Source organism: Peromyscus maniculatus, chromosome 17, assembly GCF_049852395.1.
Source record: "Peromyscus maniculatus bairdii isolate BWxNUB_F1_BW_parent chromosome 17, HU_Pman_BW_mat_3.1, whole genome shotgun sequence".
In the NCBI taxonomy this organism is placed as follows: domain Eukaryota; kingdom Metazoa; phylum Chordata; class Mammalia; order Rodentia; family Cricetidae; genus Peromyscus; species Peromyscus maniculatus.
Window position 1 is genome coordinate 2,567,538 of NC_134868.1, and position 24,283 is coordinate 2,591,820.

General features: G+C 63.6%; 1 protein-coding gene across 5 annotated transcripts; it reads left to right on the top strand.

Annotated features, from left to right (window-relative positions):
* The first annotated feature begins 4,705 nt into the window (after positions 1 to 4,705).
* Positions 4,706 to 23,590, top strand: Fcho1 (FCH and mu domain containing endocytic adaptor 1). 5 transcript variants are annotated; one of them, XM_076553140.1, is made up of 28 exons: positions 4,706 to 4,776; positions 8,762 to 8,802; positions 9,329 to 9,402; positions 12,462 to 12,553; positions 13,342 to 13,416; positions 13,562 to 13,703; positions 14,114 to 14,266; positions 14,429 to 14,533; positions 16,298 to 16,396; positions 16,860 to 16,956; positions 17,393 to 17,437; positions 17,542 to 17,614; positions 18,061 to 18,085; positions 18,218 to 18,275; positions 18,675 to 18,853; positions 18,953 to 18,977; positions 19,227 to 19,278; positions 19,605 to 19,708; positions 19,864 to 20,106; positions 20,803 to 20,912; positions 21,007 to 21,094; positions 21,185 to 21,293; positions 21,917 to 22,072; positions 22,219 to 22,351; positions 22,561 to 22,760; positions 22,942 to 22,997; positions 23,178 to 23,342; positions 23,422 to 23,590. In XM_076553140.1, the coding sequence occupies exons 3-28, from the start codon at positions 9,376 to 9,378 to the stop codon at positions 23,442 to 23,444; spliced, it is 2,634 nt and encodes an 877-aa protein (XP_076409255.1). In that variant the 5' UTR covers positions 4,706 to 4,776; positions 8,762 to 8,802; positions 9,329 to 9,375; the 3' UTR covers positions 23,445 to 23,590. The 5 variants fall into 5 exon arrangements, with proteins under 5 accessions (XP_076409255.1, XP_076409257.1, XP_076409258.1 ...); XM_076553142.1 differs by having other exon boundaries at positions 19,605 to 19,699; XM_076553143.1 differs by having other exon boundaries at positions 4,731 to 4,790; positions 19,605 to 19,699.
* Positions 23,591 to 24,283: the final 693 nt, after the last annotated feature.

Consider the following 24,283-nt stretch of genomic DNA (forward strand, 5'->3'; position numbering starts at 1 on the left):
CAGTGCAGCCCGTGTCCAGCATCCTGAACTTAGACCTCAACCCCTAGAGTCCAGGTCTGGGCCTCCCCGGTCCGGCCCTCAGCACTTGGTCAGGCCCGCTGGCAGCCCCCTGAGCCATCTGCCCCACCGCCCAGCTGCTGGGGGACAGGCAGGCGTGTGCCACTCAAGCGTCCTGTGCTTGTGGGCCACAGTTTTCCAGCCGAGCTGTGAGCACTACCAGCTGAGTGCCACCTGCAGTCGGAGGGAGGGCTGGTTTGTTCAGGCTGTCGCTGTCTGAGGGCGGTCTAGGCAGCGCAGCTCCGTTCATGGCTGCCCAGAAAGGTGAGCAGGAAGGAGCAGAGAGAAGACACACCCAGACCCCGCGCCTCCAACTGGGTTTCCATGGAGCCTCTCAAAGTAATGCCACAGCTGGGAACCAAGCATGGAGAACAGCCACGCTGAGGTGGCCTTGGTGACCTCACTAGAGACAAGGAGGCAGCGGATGATAACCCAGAGGCTGCCACCCAGCAGCTGAGCACTCGAGGACACCTGATACAGAAGGCCACCAGGGCACATGGGGAATGTGGGGAATATGGTTTCTCTGTGTAGCCTTGGCTATCCTGGAACTCACTCTGTAGCCCAGGCTGGCCTGGAACTCAGAGACCCACCTGCCTCTGCCTCCCGAGTGCCGGGCCTAGTTTTAAGTTCACTCTCAGCAGAGGCCCGCCAGGCCTGCACAGAGCACCTGCCTCAAAAATAGAAGATATTCTTTGTTACTTCAGTGTGCTCTGGGTCGTGGGGCTGAGCCCCGGGCTGCAGACTAGGAGTCCCCCCCCCCACACACACACACACACTGCACTTCTCCGCTGACGTGGACTCAACTTCCTGTGTTGTCTGCATTGTCCTCAAACCGGTCATCCTCCTGCCTCAGGCTCCCAAGTAGCTGGGTGTCTATTTTCTCTTATGCTTTGTGGCCAAAGGCCAGAGACCCGGCCCAGACCCTGGGAGCCCAGCAGACAGGGCTGTGCAGGGACAGACGGGAGGCTGGGTCCGCGGGTGGGTGTTTTGTCAGACCCAGGCCAAGGCCTGGCTTGCTAGGGCTGGGGGCTGCGCGTCCATCTCCTCCGTGGGTCCTCCTCGCTCACAGCAGCCCCCCCCCCGCACCACTTCCGGTCCCTCCGCAGCTGTCTGCGGTCCTCCGGCTATATCTGATGCACTGCAACACCGCGCGGCCCCAGCCGGGACCCAGGACCCCGAGTGGACGCCAGGGGGCGCGAGCCCAGGCTGACAGCTCAGGGCGCCAGGGAATGGGGGCTGGGCCCGGGAGGGATGCCGGGTGGGGAGGAGGGGGTGGGAAACGAAGGAGAAGGAGCCGAGTCTTAGCTGGGGCGCGGCCAGATGCCTCACAGTGCCCGGAAAGCTGAGGCAGGAGGACGTTGACATTAAGGCCAGCCTGGGCTACCTGGTGAGATTGTCTGAAATGAATAAAAATAAAGGGAAAAAAAAAAAAAAAAGCAGGAGCGGCTTGTCTCACAAGCCTGGAGTCCTGAGTTTGAGTCCCAGAACCCTGATAAAAAGATGCTCTGGAATCCCAACACGGGGTGCCGAGGCAGGAGGATGGCCCAGGTTCAGCAAGAGATCGTGTGTGTGTGTGTGTGTGTGTGTGTGTGTGTGTGTGTGCGCGCGCGCACGCGCGGTGGGGACTCGCCCTGCTGTCCTGGGCTGTGCCTTCCCCGTGGCGAGCGTCCCCGCGGCCACAGCATCGCCTCCCTGGGTCTTAGCCGCAGCCCCTCGCCCGCCCCTGGCCCAGGTTTGCGGCCACTCCTTGCCTGGCAGCGGTGTGAGGCGCCAGATCCCCGGGGCTCCTGTCTTGGGGCGAAGGGCGGAGCCCGTCCGGGACCTTCCCGGGGTCCAGCGCCGGGCGGGAGGAAAGCCTCCCCAGGCGGCTTTGGAGCGGGAAGAGCAAATGGCAAGAAAATGACCAATCAGAGGGGACGTGGCGGGCAGGGCGTGGCGCGGTGTGCGCAGACACCCCAATCCCACCTTATCTCCAAAAACAATGAAAGAAAAACCCCGCGGTGCTGGAGGACCCTGCAGAGCAGCCACCCTGAGGCGGATGGGACACGTGCGGTGCTGCACAGGCCCACGGGCTTGGCGTCTCGGGCCAGGGTCACCCAGGTCACAGATTGCCAGCCCAGGTCATGGCAGAGCATCACGGGAGAGCAAAGCTGCTGTCTTCACCGTGGCCGGGAAGGGGAGCTGGGGCGACTCCTCCCTCCAGCTAAAGTCCGCCTCCTAGAGTGTCAATCATCTCCCAGCCCCTTAAAGGGGGAGTTGTTGGTAGACTCACCCACTGGTGATGGCCAAATTCTCCGTTTTCAACGTGGGAGCCCAGGCTAGCCTCTGAAGTGCTGGGTCCCGGCGGGAAGCAGCACTCTTTTACATTGCTGCATACTATACCCTTTGGGGGAACATTCTGGATCTAAACCCATTCCCATTCAATCTGGTTCAGGCTCTGGGCTCTATTAAACTATTTTATTGTGATAAACACCCTGAGGTAAAGCAATGGGGTGGGGGGTGGGGCTCTGTATTTCCCTTGCAGGTCCGCAGTGAAGGGAAGTTAGGCCAGGAGCTCAAGCAGCGACCTGGAGGCGGGAACTGAAGCGGAGGCCACAGGGAGTGCCGTTTGCTGCTCGGCTCTCTCTGCAGCTCAGGACCACGTGCCCAGGGGTGGAGCTGCTCACAGTGAGCTGGGTTGTGCCACGCCAGTCATCAAGAAAATGCCCACAGACACGTCCACAGGACGGCCCGGGGCAGGCTCTGCTTTAAGATCGTTGAGGTCACTTCCTAGGTTTGTGTCAAGCAGACAAAAAGCTAAGCAGCATGGCCACACATTGAGAGGTGTGTATAAATGGTACACACACACACACACACACACACACACACACACACACGCGCGCGCGCGCGCACACACACACACGCATGCATACATAGTTTTCCTCTGATAGTCCACACTTGTCTCCCGTGACTTCATAGACGGGAAGATGACTGAGTCATGTAGAGAATTCAGGCGACTGTGGGGCACACACCTATGATGGACGTGCCCGGGGTCCCGACGCACCAAATCTTGAGTTCCAGGCCAGCACTGGCAGCAACCGTCAGTCAGAGTCAGTCAATGGCAGGTGAGCTGGATCAGATGGTCAAGCACTTTGCACCCCACTCTGCTGTGCACACACACACACACACGCACACGCACGCGCACACACACGCACGCGCACACACGCGCACACACACACGCACGCACGCGCACACACACAGACACGCGCACACACACGCACGCGCGCACACACACACACGCGCGCGCGCACACACGCACGCACACACGCACGCACACACACAGCACATGCACACACACGCACACACATGCGCACACACACACACGCACACACACAGCACATGCACACACACGCGCGTGCGCACACACACACGCGCGCACACACACACACGCGCGCGCGCGCGCGCGCACACACACACACACACACACACACACACACGCGCGCACGCACGCGCGTGTATTTTAAATGTCTGGTGCCTTTGTTACCATCTCAAACTCCAGAACCTGAAGGTGACTCAGGACCGAATGTCACACGGGCTCCTGGGGCAGAACAAGGACACTGGGAACGTGAATGTCCCTGTGGGTTCACACGTGGAGATGCAGGCCGTTCCACCTCGAGGTCATGGACCGGCTGGGTGTGGCATCTATAAGGATTCCCATGACCACCCTGCCGCTAGCGAGCTCACAGGTTTGATCTTTATTGTTTTAATTGATAACTGTAGGTTAGCGTGCGTGCGTGCGTGCGTGCGTGCGTGTGTGCGTGCGCATGCCTCAGCAAACTCAAGGACCCCTACAGGGTCCCCTCCCTCCCACCCTGTGGATCAAACCCAGGCTTTGCCACAGGCATCTTTGCCTGGGTAGGCCCTCTCACCGGCCCTAAAGCTGGTGTTGAAATGTGCATGCTCGCCATCGGAACCCAGCATCCTTTGGGGCAGAGCCGCGGTGGATGTGAGAGGTGGGGCAGACTGGGACTGACCTGGCCTCACCCCCAGGCACAGGAAAATGCTCAAACTGGCGGTGTCTCCGCAGTGTCCCCAGGCCGGGGGTCCCAGTTCCTTGGAGGTGCTTCAGGGGTAGGAGAGGCTGGAGGCCTGGGGCTAATTATTCAGGTTGTGTCCCCGAATGAAAGGTTGAAACGGAGCCCAGGCCAGGGAGTCGTAAGTCTCTAAAAATTGCCATGTGAGGATGGGGTAGATATGTAGCCCTTGCGTAGTGCTGGATTTGGTCATCAGAACAGCCTGAATAAGTTAATGAATGACGCGTAGTGTGAATGGGTGGACCAGAGTTGCTGTGTGCCGTCCAAAGCAACTCCAAGCGCTCTCAGCGCCTTTGTTTGTAAAATGAGGCTCAGTATTAAATATTACCTCACTCACAGCCTCGGAGGGCTTCTCCAATAAGCCATGCACACAGTAGGTACTCAATAAATGCTGCTCCTTCCTACCCTCCCTCCCTCCCGCGGGGCGCACAGGTGCAGGGAACAAGGAGCGGCTCCTGTCACTTTAAACTATGCAAATATCTTGCGGGTGAGTGGCGCGGCCCAGCCAACCAGCGTAGGGATGGTGAAGCTCCGTGGGGCGGAGCTCCTTCAGACCACACCCCGTGGGCCGGGCCAGCGGCGCGCTCCGCAGCGCGCGGGGAGGGCGGGGCGCGGGTCCGGAGCGCGCAGGTGGTGGCGGCGCGGGGTGAGTGTCGCGGGGTGAGTGTCCCCGGGCGCGGGGTGAGTGTCCCCGGGCGCGGGGCGCGGGCGCGGGGCGAGTGTCCGCGGGGCGCGGGGTGAATGTCCCCGGGCGCGGGGCTGGGGCGCGGGGCGCGGGGCGCGGGGCGAGTGTCCCCGGGCGCGGGGCGCGGGCGCGGGGCGTGGGGTGAGTGTCCCCGGGTGCGGGGTGAGTGTCCCCGGGCGCGGGGCGCGGGCGCGGGCGGGCACAGCCTTCATCCTGACCCGGCCCGAGCGCAGGTGCCGCCTGCAGAAGGCGGGGCGCCGCTCCACTGCTGCTCCCCCTCAATCCCGGGCTGGGAAGCGGGGACCCCAGGACCTCCAATTCCCTCCCCTGGGCCTTCAGCCCTCGTCTCCCAGGCCCTAAGGTGGGGGCCGCCTCCCCCGCTACCCATGTGGCCCCCATCCTCGCCTGCCAGTCGGGGTCCCCTCCCTTCCATGGCACCGGCCCCGGGCTTGGCAGGCAGGTGGGGGCTCTGCGGGGCGAGTGCGGTGGGGCAGCGGCGGGAACTGGGGTCCCCTCCCTGGCGAGCAGGGCCTGGGGAGGCCTGGAGCCCGCACCGGGGACTCCCGCGCTCTGGGCGGGGGGGGGGGGGCGGCCTGCATCTGCTCCCAGGGACAGAATTAGTCGAGGTGACTGAGGATGGGGTGCGGAGGAGGTCGGGGGTGGAAGCCCCTCCGCTGGCCCGCAGCATCGCGGGACCTGCTTCATGGTGACCTTGGGCAGGTGACAGCCCCTCCCTGACTCTAAGTCTCCTCTTTGCGATGTGGAGGCTGACGAGGCCAGACTGCCTGTCTCGGATTCCCAATATGCACACAGCATTTCGCCAGGTGGGGATGCCAGTCTCTGGCCAAAGGTTAGGGGAGACTCAGTTTCCGGCCCTTTAAAATGGGTTGAGCCTGGCAGGGTCATTCCTGTGCTCGGGAGGCTGAGCCGGAAGGAAGGTCTGCAGCTTGTGGCCAGCCTGGGCTACATAGCCAGACTCTGCCTCACAAAAAAGCATAAACAAAAACAAACCATGACACTGATGGATGGATGGGTCCAGCCTGGCCTCCCTGGAGGGACCTAGGGCCAGGAGAGGACAGTTCCCACGTGACCCTAAGACGGGACCGCCTGCAATCAAGACCCGGTCTCAGTCACCCCGGTCCCGCCGGTGTGGCTGCCCGGGTCACACCCTGACCCACATACCATCACCTACGCCCGGGCCCTGTGGTTCCTGGGCGGGCCCGGGGGGGGGGGGGAGGTCAGGCGCTCAGCCCCTGCCCTTGCAGGACAGTGGGGTGCGTCCTAGGGCAGGAAGCCTGACCCCCCAAACTGGTGTGCTCGGACTGGCTGAGCCTTCTGTGAAATGGGCCGAAACCCGTGGGAAGATGAGAGGAGACGGAGCGAGGCGCGCTGTAAACACGCTCCCTGCGATATTAATTATGATATTGCGCTCGTTAAATGGGGCCACAGCCCACGAGGAATAGATGTCTTTGAAGGGTGTGACCCGAGTCACCAGCATCCCATGGGCTGGGGTACACAGTGGTGCCCAATGTGTGTGCACTGAATGAAATGACTCAGCTGCAGGCTGGCACCCGGGCCTCAGTTTCCCCATGGGGTGCTGGCTGAAGTCTGGCGCAGCATGAGCTCAGGGTGACAGGCATGTGGAAGGTCACATGGCAAGGGGGCAAGGGCTGGGGGCACAGCCCTGCTGCGGGCAGCATCCGGAGCGCCCGCTCAGGGGTGGCGTACCTGACCCCGTGGTGCCTGTCCTCTGCACCCCGGCGCTGTCACACACCCAGGCCCCGGGTTTGGGGGATTGGTGGGGAAAGTGGGGGTTGCTGTGTGATGCTGAGCGAGTGTCTGTCAGTCTCTGGGCCTCATTCGGGTGTTGCAGAGGCCAGGGAGCCTCGAGTTACATTAGGAAAACTGCCTTAGTCCTACGATAGTTTTAGGGGCCTCGGTGGTGTTTTAACTTCCTTTCAAATCACATGGGTAACAAACAAACAACAAACAGGAAACTCCAAGAGCATGGGGACAGGGACACTTGATAGCACTCAGTTTCTGCACCTCGAGGCCAGGCGTGGAGGTGTGCCCTGTCACCCCCGCGCCTGGGGTGGGGGCGGGAGGGTCAGGAGTTTGAGGCCAGCCTGGGCTACATGAGACCTTGTCTAATACAAGCTTTAATCTGTTGGTCCTGAAGGAGTTGAAAAGAATATTTGAGTTTCCCTTTTTTGAGCTTCACACATCTTCAGGCCTCAGTTTCCCCCTTGGTCATCCTGGACTAGCCTGGGCCAAGGTAGAGGCTCCGGGGGTGGTCACACTCCTTTTAATTAGTGGGTCCCTGTGATGATCACGTCGCTCCCACCTGCTCCCTCAGCCCACTTCCCCTCCCACAAGCCGCCCTGTGGCTGTGGGGAGGTCCCAGGGGTGCTGGGCGGGGAGGTGACGGTTGGGTGGCAGGCAGGGCGGGCCAGGCTTCCTGTCCTCCAGACAGGGCTGGCGGAAGTGTCAGGGGCCTGTGGACTCCCGGTGTTTACTGCGTCTCCCAGGGGCCCCAGCGCCCCCGGGTGCCCATCGGTGAGTCTGATCCCAGCACCCATCTTCGCCACCTCGGAACAGGACGGTGTCCCACGGGTGTGGGCTCAGGTCTGGGGGCAGCGGCCGCTGCCACTTCCTGGGCCAGGTGGCAGCACCAGGGCCCATCCTGGGCGCCGCCTCTTGCCCCGCGAGGTCTGCTGTGACCCAGTGCAGGCTGTGGACCTCCAAAGGCCACTGGGTGGGGTTCTGGGCAGCCGGGCAGCAGCTGCGGCTGTGAGAGGTGATGTCTAGTGTAGATGGGATGGCCGGTGGGCGAGTGGACACATGCGTGTGGGGCTGGGGACGGCACATGTGACTACTCAGTGGCTCGCATGTGGCCGCGGGGAGGGGGGGGAGCTCTGGTGATATTGATGACTTCCGGGACCAGCACCCGCTGCCCGAGAGCCTCTTCAGCCTGGCAGAAGTTTATCTGGTCTGTCACAGATGGCTGCCACCTCCCCAGCGTGGCTCCCGGGCTTGTGCATGTGAGGGCCCGGTCCCAGGGGATGGATTTTACTCCATTTAAGATGAGGTGGTCAGGTGGGTGTAGGGGGATCGGGTCTCCTGCCCTTCAGCACATTTTAGGGGGTTCAGATAGGCCGGCTGGGTCCCAGCCAGGCACCAGGGTACAGGAGGAAGGTGGTGTAGTGGCTCCAGGCTGTCGCCACAGTACTTAGGAGACTGAGGCAGGAGGATGGACGTGAGTTAGAGATCAGCCTGGGATACAAAGTGAGATCCTGCTTCAAAAATCAAGTGAAACAATGAAGAGCCACAGTGTGGACATTGGGGCTTTCCTGCCTGCCTCACAACAAAAGAGCTTCCAGAAGCATTGCCCAGCCCAAGGGTGGGAGGGCAGCGTTTGAAATGAAGTCATTAGTTCCCCGGTGAACTCCTATGCCTGCCCCGGGGCCCTAGCTGCCATATCCCTCTCACTGGACCGGGCTTCCACAGCGTCCTCCTGACATCTGGGACACACTGCCTCTCATGCCGGGCGGGGGGACCTGCCAGGCACAGTGACATGCAGCTTGAGTCTCTGAACTCTGGAGGCTGAGGCAGGAGGATCCAGAGTTCCAGGCCAGGCTGGGCTAAGGAGCAACAAACAAAGGACAGCGAAGTTCAGTGTTTGGTAAACTGAGGCTCGGGGCTAAGTGGGTCTTCTCCCTGTGGGGCCGGGTCCTGTGGTCAGCTGTCCGCATCTAGTCTGTCACTGGGCCCTGGGCTCCAGCTGTCATCCTGCAGCCCAGCAGCTCATGAACTATGGATGAGGACGCGGCTCCTGTGACAGCAGAGCGAGCCTTGGTGTGCTCAGGATTCTGCTCACCCCTCCGAGTCGCCTGCCCCACTCTCTGCAAAGTCTCCAAAATGTTTCTGGGTTTTCTGTCTCCTACAGATGGAGAAACTGAGGCACAGAGCTGAGTGACTTGGAACCAGGTGAACAGTGGCTCCCGAGGGGTGGTTGGGACTCATGGTCGGAGCCCCGACACTGGAGGGGCCCCTGTGCACCATGCCCAGACTCCCCACAGACACCACCCCGCTGTTCCAGACACCAAATCCACGTCCCTTCCTGCCATTTGACCTTGGCACGTAGCTTCCCCTCTTGGGAAATGACTCAGTTTCCCTGCATCTGAAATAGCCTAGAACCATCCCGTCTAGAATTCAGTTGATTCAATGCCACTCCAGCTCTTACCCACAAACTCCCATCACGCTTAAAATCCCCTCCCACCATGGCCTCCTCCATCCTAGCCCCTGTCCCCACGCCCACGCTCAGCCCCATGAGCCTGAGACGTGTGTCCTGTCACCTAGGGCCACAGGGCCAAGCCTGAGGAATCTGGGGCCTGACCTGCTCTGGCCTTGGGCTGTACTTCTTGGTCCTCCCTGCGGCAGGGAGGGGGTGGGATCTCCCTCTTCAAGCCCTTGCTGGCTGTGACTCAGCCCCCCAACTTACCTCTCTTTTCAGACGGACACCGGACAGAGGCCAGCAGGGTCTCCCCAGAGGCCACCAGGATGTCATATTTTGGGGAACATTTCTGGGTAAGACCTGCTGCTCCTGTTCCCTTTTCGTTCATCCTTCACTGCTCTTGTTATGGTGGAGGCTCACAGAGGGCTGTAGGGACTTTTATGGTCAAGGGGAACTGGGTAGACAGAAGGTAGAATTTAAAACATGGAGACACAGGTTGCCTTGACCCAGGGCGAGGAACACGAATTACAGCAGCATGTGTATTCTGAGACTCGCTCAGCAGAACAGCACGAAGTTGGGCGTGGGAGCATACACCTGGGACCATAGACCTAGGGATGCTGAGGCAGGAGAATGGCAGGTCCTAGCCAGCCTGTGCCAGACAGTAACGCGTTCCCACAAATGACAGAACAGCATGGCCTCGCACCCGGGGCCAAACAAGCCACCAGGGAAATTCTATGCCTTTTTTTTTTTTAGCATGTTGGGAAATTTGGGGAGGATTCACCCCCCCCCCCAGCCCATGCCCCTCTTGGCCACCTAGGCCTGCTGAAAACCGGGTCTGGGGATGGGGAAGAGACTCTCTTAAAGCCACATCTGTGCCCTGAGAGAGGAGCTGCCATTCTTGGGGACATGGAGCGAGCCAGATCCTGCAGCTCAGCCCATCTCGGGGCGCCCACAGCCCAGTGTGCTGTGGCCCTGGAGGCGGGTTTTCCAGGACGTGCAAAAGCCGTTACAACCACAGGAAACACCCCGAGTCCAACTCAGAGGTGTGGCGCTGGTGGCACTCAAGGACCGGGGTCCCCTCCCAGGTGGGTGGGCCAGGGAACCGGGGAGCCACCAAGGACGCAGAAGCAGCCCCAGAATGGGAGCCTGGAGTCTGAGAGGCATCAGGCTGAAAGGCCCCTTCCTCCCCGGCAGGCCCACAGCTTGCAAAGTGGTAGCTGGTTGCTAAGCAACCAGTTGCCCCTAGCAACAAGCCCCACTCCCTCCCATTCTCCCTCCCCAGCTGGGGCTCCTCTTACTTGCCTCTATTTTCTTAAAGGGCCCGCTGTCCCTGGCCACCTGCAGGGCTCAGATTCTCCCCTGGCCTCTGAATGACCGTGCGGTGCCCGGGAGGCGGTGTCCTCCAGGCTGTGAACCCTGTCCTGCAGCGGCAGCCTGGGAGACACCGTCTCTGGGGGGCCTGCAGTAGCTCCCGCAGGATTGTCAGTGTTTTATATTCCACGAGGTGTGAACACGGGGGAAGTCAATGAGCAGAGAGAATAGAAGCCACCCCAACTTCCCTCCCATGCACACCCCAAGATAGCGCAGCTGCGAGGGCTCAGACCTTTGAGTCAGGATCCCACTGGCTCAGAGGTTCTCCCCCGGAAGGGGCTGGCCAACCAGCCTCAGTTTCCCCGGGAGGTACAGAAAATGAATGAGAGTTTTGTCTTCTGGGACATCGATCTGTGGTTAAGACATCAGACTCCTTTTCTGTTAATTCCGTGCTCGGGATGGAGCCCAGAGCCTCCAATGTAAGAGGCAGGGGCTCCACCCTGAGCCACGCCCCCAGCCCCTCACTGGGGATTCTAGGTGGGGCTCCACCCTGACCACGCCCCCAGCCCCTCACTGGGGATCCTAGGCAGGGGCTCCACCCTGACCACGCCCCCAGCCCCTCACTGGGGATCCTAGGCAGGGGCTCCACCCCTGAGCCACGCCCCCAGCCCCTCACTGGGGATCCTAGGCGGGGCTCCACCCTGACCACGCCCCCAGCCCCTCACTGGGGATTCTAGGCGGGGCTCCACCCCTGACCACGCCCCCAGCCCCTCACTGGGGATTCTAGGCGGGGGCTCCACCCCTGAGCCACGCCCCCAGCCCCTCACTGGGGATTCTAGGCAGGGGCTCCACCCCTGAGCCACGCCCCCAGCCCCTCACTGGGGATTCTAGGCGGGGGCTCCACCCCTGAGCCACGCCCCCAGCCCCTCACTGGGGATTCTAGGCGGGGGCTCCACCCCTGAGCCAGGCCCCAATGCTGACTGGTATTTGGGGTGCCCCAGCTCCTTTGAGACAAGTCAGGGTCAGAAACCTAGAGAGCCCTGGGGAGCCATGGCGGATGTGAGAGAACCAGGTATGAAGCCATGTTAAAATGTCCTTTGGCTGTGACCCAGAGGGTCCGAGCAGACGCGGGCCCTGGACGCCTCTCCCCGACCCTCGGCTGCCCGCCCACTGCTCGAGGGAGGCAGACAGCGCTGAGGACTTGCCAGGTCCGGGAAACGGGCCAGTGGCTGGCTGTGTTAGCCCCAGATAATGGCCCGGGCGGCCGTGCCTGGTGCGGCCTCACCCGAGGATCCCCAGCGGCGGCGGCAGGTGGGCGCAGTGGAGCTGGGGCCTTTGTGTCCAGCAGAGTACCAGACACATCTCACCATCACGCCGTCCTGTGGCGGTCGCTTCCATCGCCACCGTTTTCCATGGGCGAGAGCTGGGGGTCGGGGTGCAGCCACCCCCAGCGCCCAGTGCACTCCAGTGGGCGGGGTGGAGGGCCGGGCTGTGGCCCTGTGGGGAGGCCGGAGCTCTGAGCAGCCATGGGGCCGGGGAATGGGGGGGGAGCCGGGGGGTCCAGGAGGAAGCTGAGAGCTGAGGTGAGGACACAGGAACACACGGAGGACTTTTGGGGTGTTGGCCGCCGATGTGGGTCCGGGGTGGGAGGTGGTGATGGTGGCGGGGACGTGTGGACACGGGGCTGACCTGGGTTTGTTCCACTCTTGGCTGTGGTTGGGAAATGCTTGCATTGCGAGCTTCAGGATCTGAGTTCAAGGCCCATGTGGAAAGCTGGCATGTTAGGACAGGTCTGTAACCCAGCTCAGGGGAGGCAGAGGCAGGAGGATCTCTGAGGCTCTAGTCACGGGCTTCGGGTTCAGTCAGACTCTGACTCCGAAAACGAGGTGGAGGAGGATAGAGGAAGACCTGTGATGCCGACCTCTGGCCACCTAAAGGGACCCCCGGGAGGAGATGGTGGGAGTCCCGGGCTTCCCTCTGCGGGGGGCGAGTGCAGCCTGCTGATCCAGTGAGGTCCCTCCCCATCTCAGCAGAGGTTCAGGGCTCCAAAGCCTGTCTCTGTTGCTAGGCAACCTGGATGCTCTTCTCTCATCCCTCACAGGGCGACAAGAACCACGGCTTTGAGGTCCTCTACCATTGTGTGAAGCAGGGCCCGGTGGCCACCAAGGAGCTGGCTGACTTCATCAGGGAGAGGTGAGGCGCGGGCACGCCCACGCGGGACACGCCCACCGGGGGACACGCCCATGCGGGGACACGCCCACGCGGGGCACACCCACCGCGGGGCACGCCCATGGGGACACGCCCACCGGGGACACGCCCACGCGGGAAGGATCAAGGGTGCAGCTCCCCTGGGGTTCCCAGAATCAAATGACTTAGTCCTCCAACCCCACGGGTCCATTTCTGCCTCAAGCCACGTCCTGTTTTATTTTCTGTTTTGAACGGTGTGAGCGGGTGGTGCTCACGCCCCGGCGTACATGTGAGGGCAGAGCGCCTTGGTCGAGGTGGTCGTCTCCTCCCACCCGTGGATTTTGGAGATTGAGCCCAGGTCGTCGGGCTTGGCTGCCGGCCCTTTACGCACTGGGCCATCTCACTGGCCTGCAGGCACCTTTTAAAGCAGCCCCAGGGGTCTGGTGCCTCCTCTACTGAAAATAAGATTGTGTACTCACAGGAGGGAGTTCAAATCCTGAGTGCCAGCATCCGAAGTGGAAACATGAATGATGCAGGCATGATGGTGTGCACCCATAACCCCAGGGTGAAAGCAGAGGCAGAAGAATTACCACGAATTTGAGGCCCGTCTAGGCCACATATCTAGACCTTGTTTAAAAAAAAAAAAAACTAAAAAAGATTACTTAAGGAAAAAAAATTATTCAGTTTCCAAAACTCTGTTTGAGAACGAGGTGTAGAGATGGGGAAACTGAGTCAGAGAAAGACCTGTCTCGGGGTACCTGAATCTGCCCGTCTTTGCCCCTTCTCCGATCCAGGGCCAGCATCGAAGAGACATACTCCAAGGCCATGGCCAAGCTGTCCAAGCTGGCCAGCAATGGGACCCCCATGGGGTGAGTGCAGCTGGATGGGGGGATCCTCGCGACCTCGGGCCCCCGGGCCCTGGTGGGCCCAGCCTCTGCCAAGTCCCACCTCAGCAACGTCAGCCGCGCTGTGCGAGGGCCCGGGGTCAGACGCGCTGGACTCTGCCGTCCCCAGGACCTTCGCCCCGCTCTGGGAGGTCTTCCGCGTGTCCTCGGACAAGCTGGCGCTGTGCCACCTGGAGCTGACCAGGAAGCTTCACGACCTCCTCAAGGACGTGCTGCGCTACGGGGAGGAGCAGCTCAAGGCCCACAAGAAGGTAGCGGGCCGCCCTGGCAGGCGTGCAGGGGGCTGGGGCACCCGCGACCCCAGATGGGCCTGCGCACCCATTGCAAGCCTGCACCCCAGCCCCTCACTGGCAGATTCCTGGCTGTCATTCCACCCCTGACCACGCCCCCAGCCCCTCACTGGGGATTCTAGGCGGGGCTCCACCCTGACCACGCCCCCAGCCCCTCACTGGGGATTCTAGGCGGGGCTCCACCCCTGACCACGCCCCCAGCCCCTCACTGGGGATCCTAGGCGGGGCTCCACCCTGAGCCACGCCCCCAGCCCTCACTGGGGGATTCTAGGCGGGGCTCCACCCTGAGCCACGCCCCCAGCCCTCACTGGGGGATTCTAGGCGGGGCTCCACCCTGAGCCACGCCCCTTCCCTATTTTCATCTACCGCAGTGCAAGGAGGAAGTTCTAGGCACTGTGGATGCCGTGCAGGTGCTGGCCAGCGTGGGTCAGCTCCTGCCAAAGTCTCGGGAGAATTACCTGAGCCGCTGCATGGACCTGGAGCGGATGCGCAGAGAGAACACCAGCCAGAAGGAGATGGACAAGGTTTGTCGGCCTCCTGACCGGAGACAGACAGCATGCCACACCGCCCTGAGCGCTCGGCCGTGCGGCCACCTCCCTTGGCTTTCAGAAGATGGGTTGGCAGGGTGGTAAAGCCACCCGGCTGTCCCCGTGACGACTCACACAGACCCTGTCTATGATTCCCAGGCAGAATCCAAAAGCAAGAAGGCAGCCGACAGCCTGAGGCGCTCCGTGGATAAGTACAACTCCGCCAGGACGGACTTCGAGACCAAGATGCTGGAGTCCGCCCTGGTGAGAACCTCGCCCCGTGGCGGCTGGTCCCCACGCTCCCTGCGGGGGTGCCCTGTCCTCAGCTGCAGCCTCAGCCCCCAGCTCCAGGGACCTATCAATATAAGGCCAGCCTTGGCATTCTGAGAAGTAGAAACCTTCATTTAAACAGACCTACTTATGGATTTGTAGTTGGAATTGAAGTTAAAACAGACTTAAAATATATAGGATGGTTTTATTTAGCAGTTTTTTTCTACAATCCAATGTCTCTTAGCAGCGTTTACCCTTGGCTCATCAGCATTCAAATAATTCAAAGTCAGCAGAGCACCATGCAGGATCCAGACAACTGTGTGTTTTCCATCCTTACTTTACTCTCTCTTTAAAGACTTTATTATTTAAACTATTTTTTTTTTTTACTTTCTTTCCTCAGCATCTAAGCACATTTTCAAGCATACTCTGCCTGTCTGCTTGTCTGTTCAGAGGTATTTTTGGTCTGACCCTGGCCTTTCGTGTGGCTCTCTGGCTGCATGAGTGAAGCCCTAAACAGCCAGGCTACCTGCCGCGGGGCTCCGCTTGGCACATGGCGCTGGCAGCTGTCTCCGCCCCTACAGTAGGTTCAGGAGGCTGCCACACTGGCTCTGGGCAGAAGAAGCTGATGTTTGCCTCTCCATGAGAGCCTCATGCCCAAGGGCCTCTTCCAAGAGCAGTGTTACTGCCCCAGTTCTGGGAAGTTGGTGGGCCCGCGATATGACAGGTTTTTTGGGGGGCGTTGGTGTTTCGAGACAGGTTTTCTCTGTGTAGCTTCGCTGTCCTGGGACTGGCTTTGTAGACCAGGCTGGCCTCGAACTCACAGAGATCCACCTGCCTCTGACTCCCGAGTGCTGGGATTAAAGGCCTGCGCCACCGCCGCCCGGCCCATGGTTTCTAGTCTCCCCCCAGGTAGCTCACCAGCTGCTCTATGCATGAATATACGAGCCCGATGTTGGACGCCAAATATAGCAGCTCTTTCTTGTCGGACTTTTTTGGACCGCCAGCCCCCAAATAATGACGTGTAGACTTATTATTAGTTACGAAAGCTTGGCCTTAGCTTAGGGGTCCCCAGCGAGCTCTTCTAACTTAAGTGAACCTGTTTCTATTTGTCTACATCTGCCACGTGGCTTTGTAACGCTCCTGCACTCTGTACATCAGACTTCCTCCGTGTCTTGCTGCCAGTCCTGCCTTTATTCTTCCCGCGGTCCCTCTCTCTTCCAGGAGGCCCGCCTGTCCTCTCCTGCCTAGCTATTGGCGTTCTGCTCTTTATTAAATCATCAGGGGCTTAGGCAGATGAGGCAAAACACAGACGCATCCTCATGCAGTGCGAGCGAATATCCCGGAACGTGGGTTTGCTGCCGTGATGATGCCTCTGTTTGGAGGGCGCGGGGCGTCAGGCGTGGCTGGATCCAGGCGCTCCAGTGCGTCACCGGGGTGTCCTCTCTCTGCGGCTGCTTGCTGGTTTCTAGGGCCTTCACTCCGCTGACAGGGACACGCTGGGGCGCGTGTGCAGAAAGAGTGGCTGTCTCTAAGCCAGCAGGGCCATTTTCCTTTAGACTAGGCTGGCCTCGAACTCACAGCGATCCTCCTGCCTCTGCCAGCACATGGGAGGGCAGGGAGGTTGGGGGCAGCAATGTCCTTTTGACTGGTAGCTAAAACCTGAGCGCAGAATCTCACTGGTGCGTCCCTAAGCCGGGCAGAGCGGGAGCTGGGCTGATCTGATTGGTCAGCCTGGGTCACGTGCCCCTCCCACCTCAGCGTTTCCAGGCCATGGAGGAGGCGCACCTGCAGCACATGAAGGCCTTGCTGGGCTCCTATGCGCACTCGGTGGAGGACACCCACGTGCAGATCGGGCAGGTGAGGAGGGGCCGCTCTCCCGCCCCGCCCCTGAGCCCCGCCCCCGGAGGCCCGCCTCTCACGCCCCGCCCCGCCCCCGGAGGCCCGCCCCCTCAGCCCCGCTCCGCCCTCGGAGCCCCGCCCCAGGAGGCCCGCCCCCTCCCGCCCCGCCCCTGAGCCCCGCCCCCGGAGGCCCGCCTCTCACGCCCCGCCCCACCCCGGAGGCCCGACCCTCACGCCCACCCCGCCCCTCGCCCCGCCCCACCCCCGGAGCCCCGCCCCTCAGTCCCGCCCCTCACACCCCGCCCTGCTGAGCCCCGCCCCTCACTCCCCGCCCCTCGGAGCCCCGCCCCCGGAGGCCTGCCCTCACGCCCCGCCCCTCGCCCCGCCCGCCCCTCACGCCCCGCCCCCTGGAGGCCCGCCCCTCACGCCCCGCCCCCCGCCCCGCCCCTCCCTCACACCCCGCCCCCGCCCCGCCCCCCAGGTGCACGAGGAGTTCAAGCAGAACGTGGAGAATGTGACGGTGGACATGCTACTCAGGAAGTTTGCCGAGAGCAAGGGCACCGGCCGCGAGAAGCCCGGTGGGTGCCGGCGGCTCCCCGGCCCTCGGTCTTCCCTGGCCGTCTGTCCCCAGCACGGGGGGGTCTGACGGCGGATCTCACCCCCCGAGCCCGGCTCGGAAACCCGGCTGTCTCACTGTCCCGAGCCTACGGAGGCCAGGAGGGTGTGGAGCGCCGGGCGCCCTGTCGGGGGCGCAGTTTGATCGCCAGGCTGGGGTCCGTTTTCGTTTCTTGCTGTGGGACCCTGGTCACGTCCTGACCCCTGAGCCTGCTTCCTCATGGCCGAGGTGGTGATCGCGGCGCCCCCAGACCCGGGGACCAGGGAAGCCGTCCCGGTGCCCTCGTGCCCACCCAGCCGGGCCGCCCAGGCCCCCACGCCCTCCGCGGCGCCCACTGCGCGGTGCCCCGCGGGCCTGCCGCCTCCGCCGCTCAGACCTCCTTCTTCCTGTTGACCCAGGGCCTCTGGACTTCGATGCCTACAGCACAGCTGCCCTGCAGGAAGGCAAGTACGTCTGGGCCTGGATGCCCAGGCTAGACCAGGCGTGTGGGAGGGGTCTGAGCAGAAGGGGGGGCGGTCCAGGGTGAGCTGCCCTCCTCTGTCCACAGCGATGAAGCGTCTCCGCGGAGCCAAGGCCTTCCGCCTTCCGGGACTGAGCCGGCGGGAGCCCCGCGCATCTGTGTGAGGAAGCGCCCCGTGCTGGCCCAGGCTAGCCCCAAATCCTTCCACTTGCCCCAGCTAGCACAGAAGTCCCCTGTGGCACGCTCCCTGTCTCAGACCAGCCCAGGATCACTTCTGCCTGGGCTAGCCCAGAAAGACCTCTGCCCTAGGCTAGCCCAAGAGAGCCACTCCCCAAACTAGTCTGGGATTCCTCCTTTCACCCAGGCTGGGCCAGACGGTGCTTGGCCCATCGTCTCCTAGGCTGGCCATGACCCCTCCAAGGCTAGCTCGTTTCCCAAGGCTAGCTCCTTATCTGCTCTGCTGTTTGAAGCTACCCCTGACTCAGCTCCCTCTAGATGCCCCCCCCCCATTCTCAAAGAAGCCCAAGGGTCCCAGCCAATGGGCTAGCTTGGGGTAACACGGTGGGCATCCCTTCTGGGCGCTCACCCCGGTTCCTCTGTCCCCAGTGACTTCCTGGAGTCCGATTCCGGGGTGAGTACCGTGGGGGAGGGGCAGCGGGTGGGCGGGACTTGACTCAGTTTCCCCACGTCCCTGGCGACCTTCTGGTGGGGCCTGAGTGCGCAGCGTGAAGGGTCACCAGAGGGAACCTGGCCGTGCCCCCAGGTGCCTCCCGAGGTGGACGACGAAGGCTTCACCGTGCGCCCCGATGTGTCTCAAAACAATATCCTTTCGGTGACTCTGTGTCCCCCGGAGAGTCCTCCTGTGCACGGGGGGGCACCGGGGGGCGGGGCAGGCCCTGTCCTGGGTGTTCCCGATGGGAGAGAGAGGGAGGGAGGGAGGGAGGGAGGCAGAGGCAGGCGGACCTTAGAGTGAGAGCCCAGCCTGTGAGTTCCCGGCCAACCGGGGCTGTGCCGAGAGATCCTGTCTCACAATAAATGTGGACAGACAGACAGGTGGACTTCATGGTGGGACATCCCGAGGGCTTCCTGGAGGAAGGGCACCAGTGTGGGGCTGTAGTGGCGGAATAGAAGCCCCCTGAGCCTAAGGGTCAAAACTAAGCGCCCAGGGCCTCTGGGTGGGTTGTGGCCGGTTCCAGACCGGCTCCTTGACAGAGGCGCACGCACGGCCGAGCCCCCGCGACTCTCCTCCAGCGACTCCGACTTTGACGACGAGGAGCCCAGGAAGTTCTACGTTCACATCAAGCCCGCCGCGCCCCGCCCCGTGGCCTGCAGCTCCGAGGCCGCGGCTGCCCAGCTCAGGGCCACGGCTGGCAGCCTCATCCTCCCGCCAGGCCCTGGGGTGAGCCGGCCGGCCGGAACCGTGAGGGCGCGGCCAGGGGGGCGCAGGGGCCGCGGGTGCAGCCGAGCTCCTGTTGCTTGACTTGTCGCTTTTCCGCAGGGCACCATGAAGCGTCACTCGTCCCGTGAGTAGCCCGGCCGGTCTGGGGTGAGAGGTGCCCGGGAGGGGAGCGGTCTGGGTGGCCGGGAACGGGGTTGCGTGGAGCGCGGCCGAGGGGCGCCTCCTCCACCGAAGAGCCGCACCGGGGGCTGATCGGGAGCTGGGCGGGCAGCCGGGGACTCGAGCCCCAGGCCTCCGGCCGCCCCTCTGCCCGCTCTGCTGGTCACCGTGGGCCCCGGGCTGTGACCGAAGCTCACGGCTCTGTCTGCCCTAGGGGACACGTCGGGGAAGCCGCAGAGACCTCGGTCGGCCCCACGGACCGGCAGGTGGGTCTCGCGGGGACGTGCTGGGCAGGCAGATGGGTCCCCGGTCCCCGGTCCCCGGTCCCCGGCCCATGAAGGACACTTAGGAGGCGTCTGGCGCGTCCTTGTGCTGTGGCGCTGGGTCTGGGGGCCTGTGGCCGAGGTGGCCCTCCGAGACACCCCAGCGGCTTTCACTGTGGGTGAAGCTGGCGTGTCGCCCAGCGCTCCGGAGCCTGGGCAGATGCTGGGGGCCACGGCTGCGCCGGGTGGGCGGCAGTGACCTCGAGCCCCGAAAGGCCGGGGGAAGCTTCAGGTGCGAGGCTCGGACCCGCCCCTGTCGCCGTCCCCAGCTGCGCCGAGAAGCCGCTGCCATCGGAGGAGCCGCTGTCCAAGAGCCTCTTCGGGCCGCCGCTGGAGTCCGCCTTCGACCACGAGGACTTCACGGGTAGAGGGGGTGTGCGCAGCCGGAGAGCGGGTCGGGCCCCGGTGGGCGGGGGCGTGGCGGGGGCGTGGCTGGGGCGTGGTCCGGGAGGGGCTTCCTGATGTGGGAGGTGACGCCGGGCGTGGGCGCGGGCTGTGCTGACCACGCCCTGGCCGTGCTCCTCGTAGGCTCCAGCAGCCTGGGCTTCACATCCAGCCCGTCCCCGTTCTCTTCCTCGTCCCCCGAGAACGTGGAGGACTCGGGCCTGGACTCCCCATCGCACGCTGCCCCCGGCCCGTCCCCTGAGTCCTGGGTCCCCCGGCCAGGCACCCCGCAGAGCCCACCCACCTGCAGGACGCAGCACCCCGAGGCCAGGGGCCCAGTGCCCCGAGCACCCTCGCCAGGCCCCTGGGGGCCAGAGGCAGGCGCAGGTGAGCTGGGGCCCAGCGGGTGTCCCCGGCAGGCTGGGCCCCAGGTGGAGGCCCTCCTAGGTGGGAGCAGCCGAGGGGCAAGCAGAGGCCCTGGGGCGGGAGGGCAGGTGTTGACTCGGCCACGTGGTGCGGAGTCTCCTCTGGGCCAAGAGGCTGGGAGCGAGCTGCAGGAGTCGGGGCGCCTCGAGGATGGATGGGCCTGAGACAGCTGTGGGACTGGAGTTTGAAGGAGGCGGGGCTGCACCCTGCGGCCACCGCTGGATGGAGATGTCGTCGAAATGGGCATCCAGCCCACCCAGGCTGCAGGGATGGCCCGGAGCCTAAGCGGCTGGAGGGTGGGACGGGGGACAGCAGTCAGGCTCTGCGGCTCTGCCACCGAGGGTCTGGTCAGACTGACGGACAGCTAGCGGGCATCCACGGGAAAGAATCCGGTCCTCGGCAGAGCCAAGGGGGTGGGACGTCGGAGTGACTGAGGCCCAGCTGGGAGTCCGTCACTCTGTAGATGGAGGTCACTGAATCACCAAACCCGTGGCTTGCCCGCCTCCTAAGCGGCCAGTTCTCCGTGCACAGGCCCAGCAGGGGCGCCCAGCCCTTACCCCCCGCCCGGCTGCAGCCTGGGTGTTACCCATTGTCTGTTCTTCAGGGCTGATTTCCCCCACTCCTGGCGAGTCTCAGCCCAGCGTTTTCTCACTCCAGACTCCACGATGCCTGCTGACTCCACCACCAGGGAGGGTCTGGCTGCGCCACCCAGGAGACCTCGGTCCAGGAAAGTGTCCTGCCCACTCACCCGGAGCAACGGCGACCTGGTGGGTGACATGCAGTGAGCCGTCCCGCGGGGAAGGGGCCGCCCCTGCAGGCAGCTCTGGAGGTCCACAGCCCTGATTCTCTCCTGCCCTGCAGTGCCGGTCCCTCAGCCCCTCCCCGCTGGGGTCTTCTGCCCCGAGCATCGCCCCGGATCGGCCCAACTTCTCCGCCCAGATGGGACACGGTTTGTGGGGACAGCTGGCCTGGGGCCCTTCTCTGCCGGGGACGGTGGCTGAGTGGCTGGGGCCCGCCTCTGACCCCGCTCCCCACACAGGTATCTCACGTGGCCCCAGCCCTGTGGTCCTGGGATCCCAGGACACCCTGCCTGTGGCCACGGCCTTCACGGAGTATGTCCACGCCTATTTCCGTGGTCACAGCCCCAGGTAGGCGGCCTCAGGGACAGCCATGCCAAGTGCAGGGTCAACCTGAGGGCATGTGACTGAGGCTAGGGAACCCCGAGGCTCCGCTAAGGAGGCTATGGTATTGAGCCGAAGGGAATTGGGGTGCGGACATGTCCGTGGTGAACTGGGGACCCTGAAGCTGGCTTGCCATCCCCGGGGTTGACAAAAGACCTTAACATTAAGCCACAGAGAAGAGGGGATCTTTAGACCCTGAACCCAAGCTAGAGGTGCTCAAAACACCCAAGTTATTCTGGTTTGAGATTCCTGGTGGCCCAGGAGAAAAGAGACCTAGGGGAAATACGTTTATTAGCCCAAGCTTGGTGTGTGTGTGTGTGTGTGTGCGCGCGCGCGCGTGTGCGTGCGTGTTTCACCCCGCCAGGCAGGTGTGTGTGTGTGTGCGCGCGTGTGCGTGTTTCACCCCGCCAGGCAGGTGTGTGCGCGCGCGTGTGCGTGTTTCACCTCGCCAGGCAGGGATGGAAGAGAAAGAGCCGGGGAGCCGCTGTTGGAGACAACCAGAGCCTCACAGGAGCTTTGGTGCCCGCGGAACCGGGAGGGTGGGAAACGCTGAGCCCTGATCCCCATCCAGTGCTTGCCTGGCTCCGCAGCTGCCTGGCCCGGATCACCGGGGAGCTGACCATGACCTTCCCCGCTGGCATTGTGCGGGTCTTCAGCGGGACCCCACCCCCGCCCGTCCTCAGCTTCCGGCTCGTGCACACGGCCCCCGTGGAACACTTCCAGCCCAACGCGGACTTGATCTTCAGGTGCCTTTCCTGGGCCGTGGGAGAGGGTCTCGGATGCCCCCGGGGCCGTGTGACGTGAGGCGGGAGGCCTTCCCTCCCTGGACCCACCGCTCCCACCCGCGGCATCTCAGGCTGGGGATGAGGATGCTCTGTCCCCGTCTCCGCAGTGACCCCTCCCAGAGTGACCCGGAGACCAAAGACTTCTGGCTGAACATGGCGGCGCTGACGGAGGCCCTGCAGCACCAGGCGGAGCAGAACCCCACGGCCTCCTACTACAACCTGGTGCTGCTGCGCTACCAGGTGGGGAGCGGGGGGCGGGCGCGGAAACGCTGCCGAGCCGAGCGGGGAGCCGGCCTCCGCTCTCCTGCCCTCTGCCGGCCGCGCGCGGCACTGCGCGGGGGGTCCCGGTGGCTGCCCGTGGCGCGGACGCGGCTGGGTGGGGTGGGGCTCCCCCGGGGTGGGGGACACGGCGATGTCGCCCAGCCACCCCGCGTCTTCTCATTCCTAAGTTCTCCCGCCCCGGGCCCGAGTCGGTGCCCCTGCAGATGAGCGCCCACTGGCAGTGCGGGCCCACGCTCACGCGGGTCACCGTGGAGTACAGCTACCGGGCGGGCGCCACCGCCGTGTCCACGCCGCTCACGAACGTCCAGATCCTGCTGCCCGTGGGGGAGCCGGTGGCCAGCGTGCGTCTGCAGCCTGCCGCCAGCTGGTGAGCCCCCCAGTCCCGCCGCGAACCCACGGGCCCACAAGCAAGGGCTTTCCGGGTCCCGGGGCGGCTGTGCCACGCCGCAACTCCGGCACCGGTCGGGAAACTGAGGCTCCGCCCGGGCAGCGGGTTTGCAGGGGCCACACAGGTCACTCACCTGCTGACCCGTCTTCCCTCCCACCAGGAGCACGGAGGAAAAGAGGTTCACGTGGAAGCTTCCAGATGTGTGCGAGGCAGGGGGTGAGTCACGACTGTGATGGGGGGCTGCTGCGTGGGAAAAGCCGAGGGTGGTCAGCGCTTGTTAAAGCCGGGGGTACTGCGGCCCGTGGGACCTGCAGAACCCCGGAGCGGGGCTCCCAGGGGCCGGGCCTGTGCAAAGGGCCCGCGGCAGGGGCGCTCCCCTGACCCCCGGCCCCGCAGGCTCGGGACGCCTGTCCGCCAGCTGGCAGCCGCAGGCGGGGCCCAGCACCCCCAGCCCCGTGGCCGCGCAGTTCACCAGCGAGGGCGCCACGCTGTCCGGCCTGGACCTGGAGCTGCTGGGCGGCGGCTACCGCATGTCCCTGGTCAAGCGGAGATTCGCCACAGGTAGCTGCGGGGCCGGGGCTGGGCTCGCGGGGCGCGGGCGCGGGAGAAGCCCACGCGAGGCCCTGCTCTCTCCCCGCAGGGATGTACCTCGCCAGCTGCTGAGGACGGTGCTCCGGGACCTCTGCCCCCCTCCCGCCCGCCCCAGCTCCCTGAGCCCCGGCCCAGCCTGGCTGAGCTCCCCCGTCCTCCCCCGCAAGCGGGCCCGGGCCTTTTCGTATTCTTTAAATAAACACTTTTCTAACAAAATACGGAATCCAGTTCCCATTCTGTCTTCCAAAGCCAGACCAGGAAGGGAGCGGGGGGGGACTGGGGGGGGGGGAAGGTGCTGGTGCCCATAACGCATTTCATCTCCGGGGCTACCCCGCCGTCCCCTGACTCACAGCTTGGCTAAAGGGAGGTGGATTTCCGGGAGCAGCATTCTCAACCTTCCTAACGCGCGCCCATTTAGTACAGTTCCTCTGAGATGAAGCCAGGGTCAGACAGGGGGCAGCAGGCCCTTGGACAATTGTCCTGGAAACAAACACACAAACACACCGGAGGGTCCGGAGGGCGCGCTGCGCCTCTGCCCCTAGACCCAGACAACTAGGAGCTGCGCAAAACCAAGTTCCACGGGTTGGGGATTTAGCCCGTGGGAGAGCGCGCTTGCAAGGCCCTGGGTTCGGGCCCCGGACATTTCTGCCACAACCTAAAGGCGATGATGCGGCACCCCTGGCGTAATGTCAGAGCACCAGATGTGTCCCGGGGGGGGGGGGTTCTGCTGTTGTAGACTGCACACCATGGCTGCCTCAGGGATGGAGTTTCCTGCAGACAAAGATGGGAAGTCTGACCGTCAGAGGAACCGGTCCGCCGGTGATGTAGGGGTGATGATGACATGAACTGCGGCTGCATCTCTCCAGTCAGTTCCGACCAAGCCTCTGACCCGAAGTGAGCACCGTCCTGAG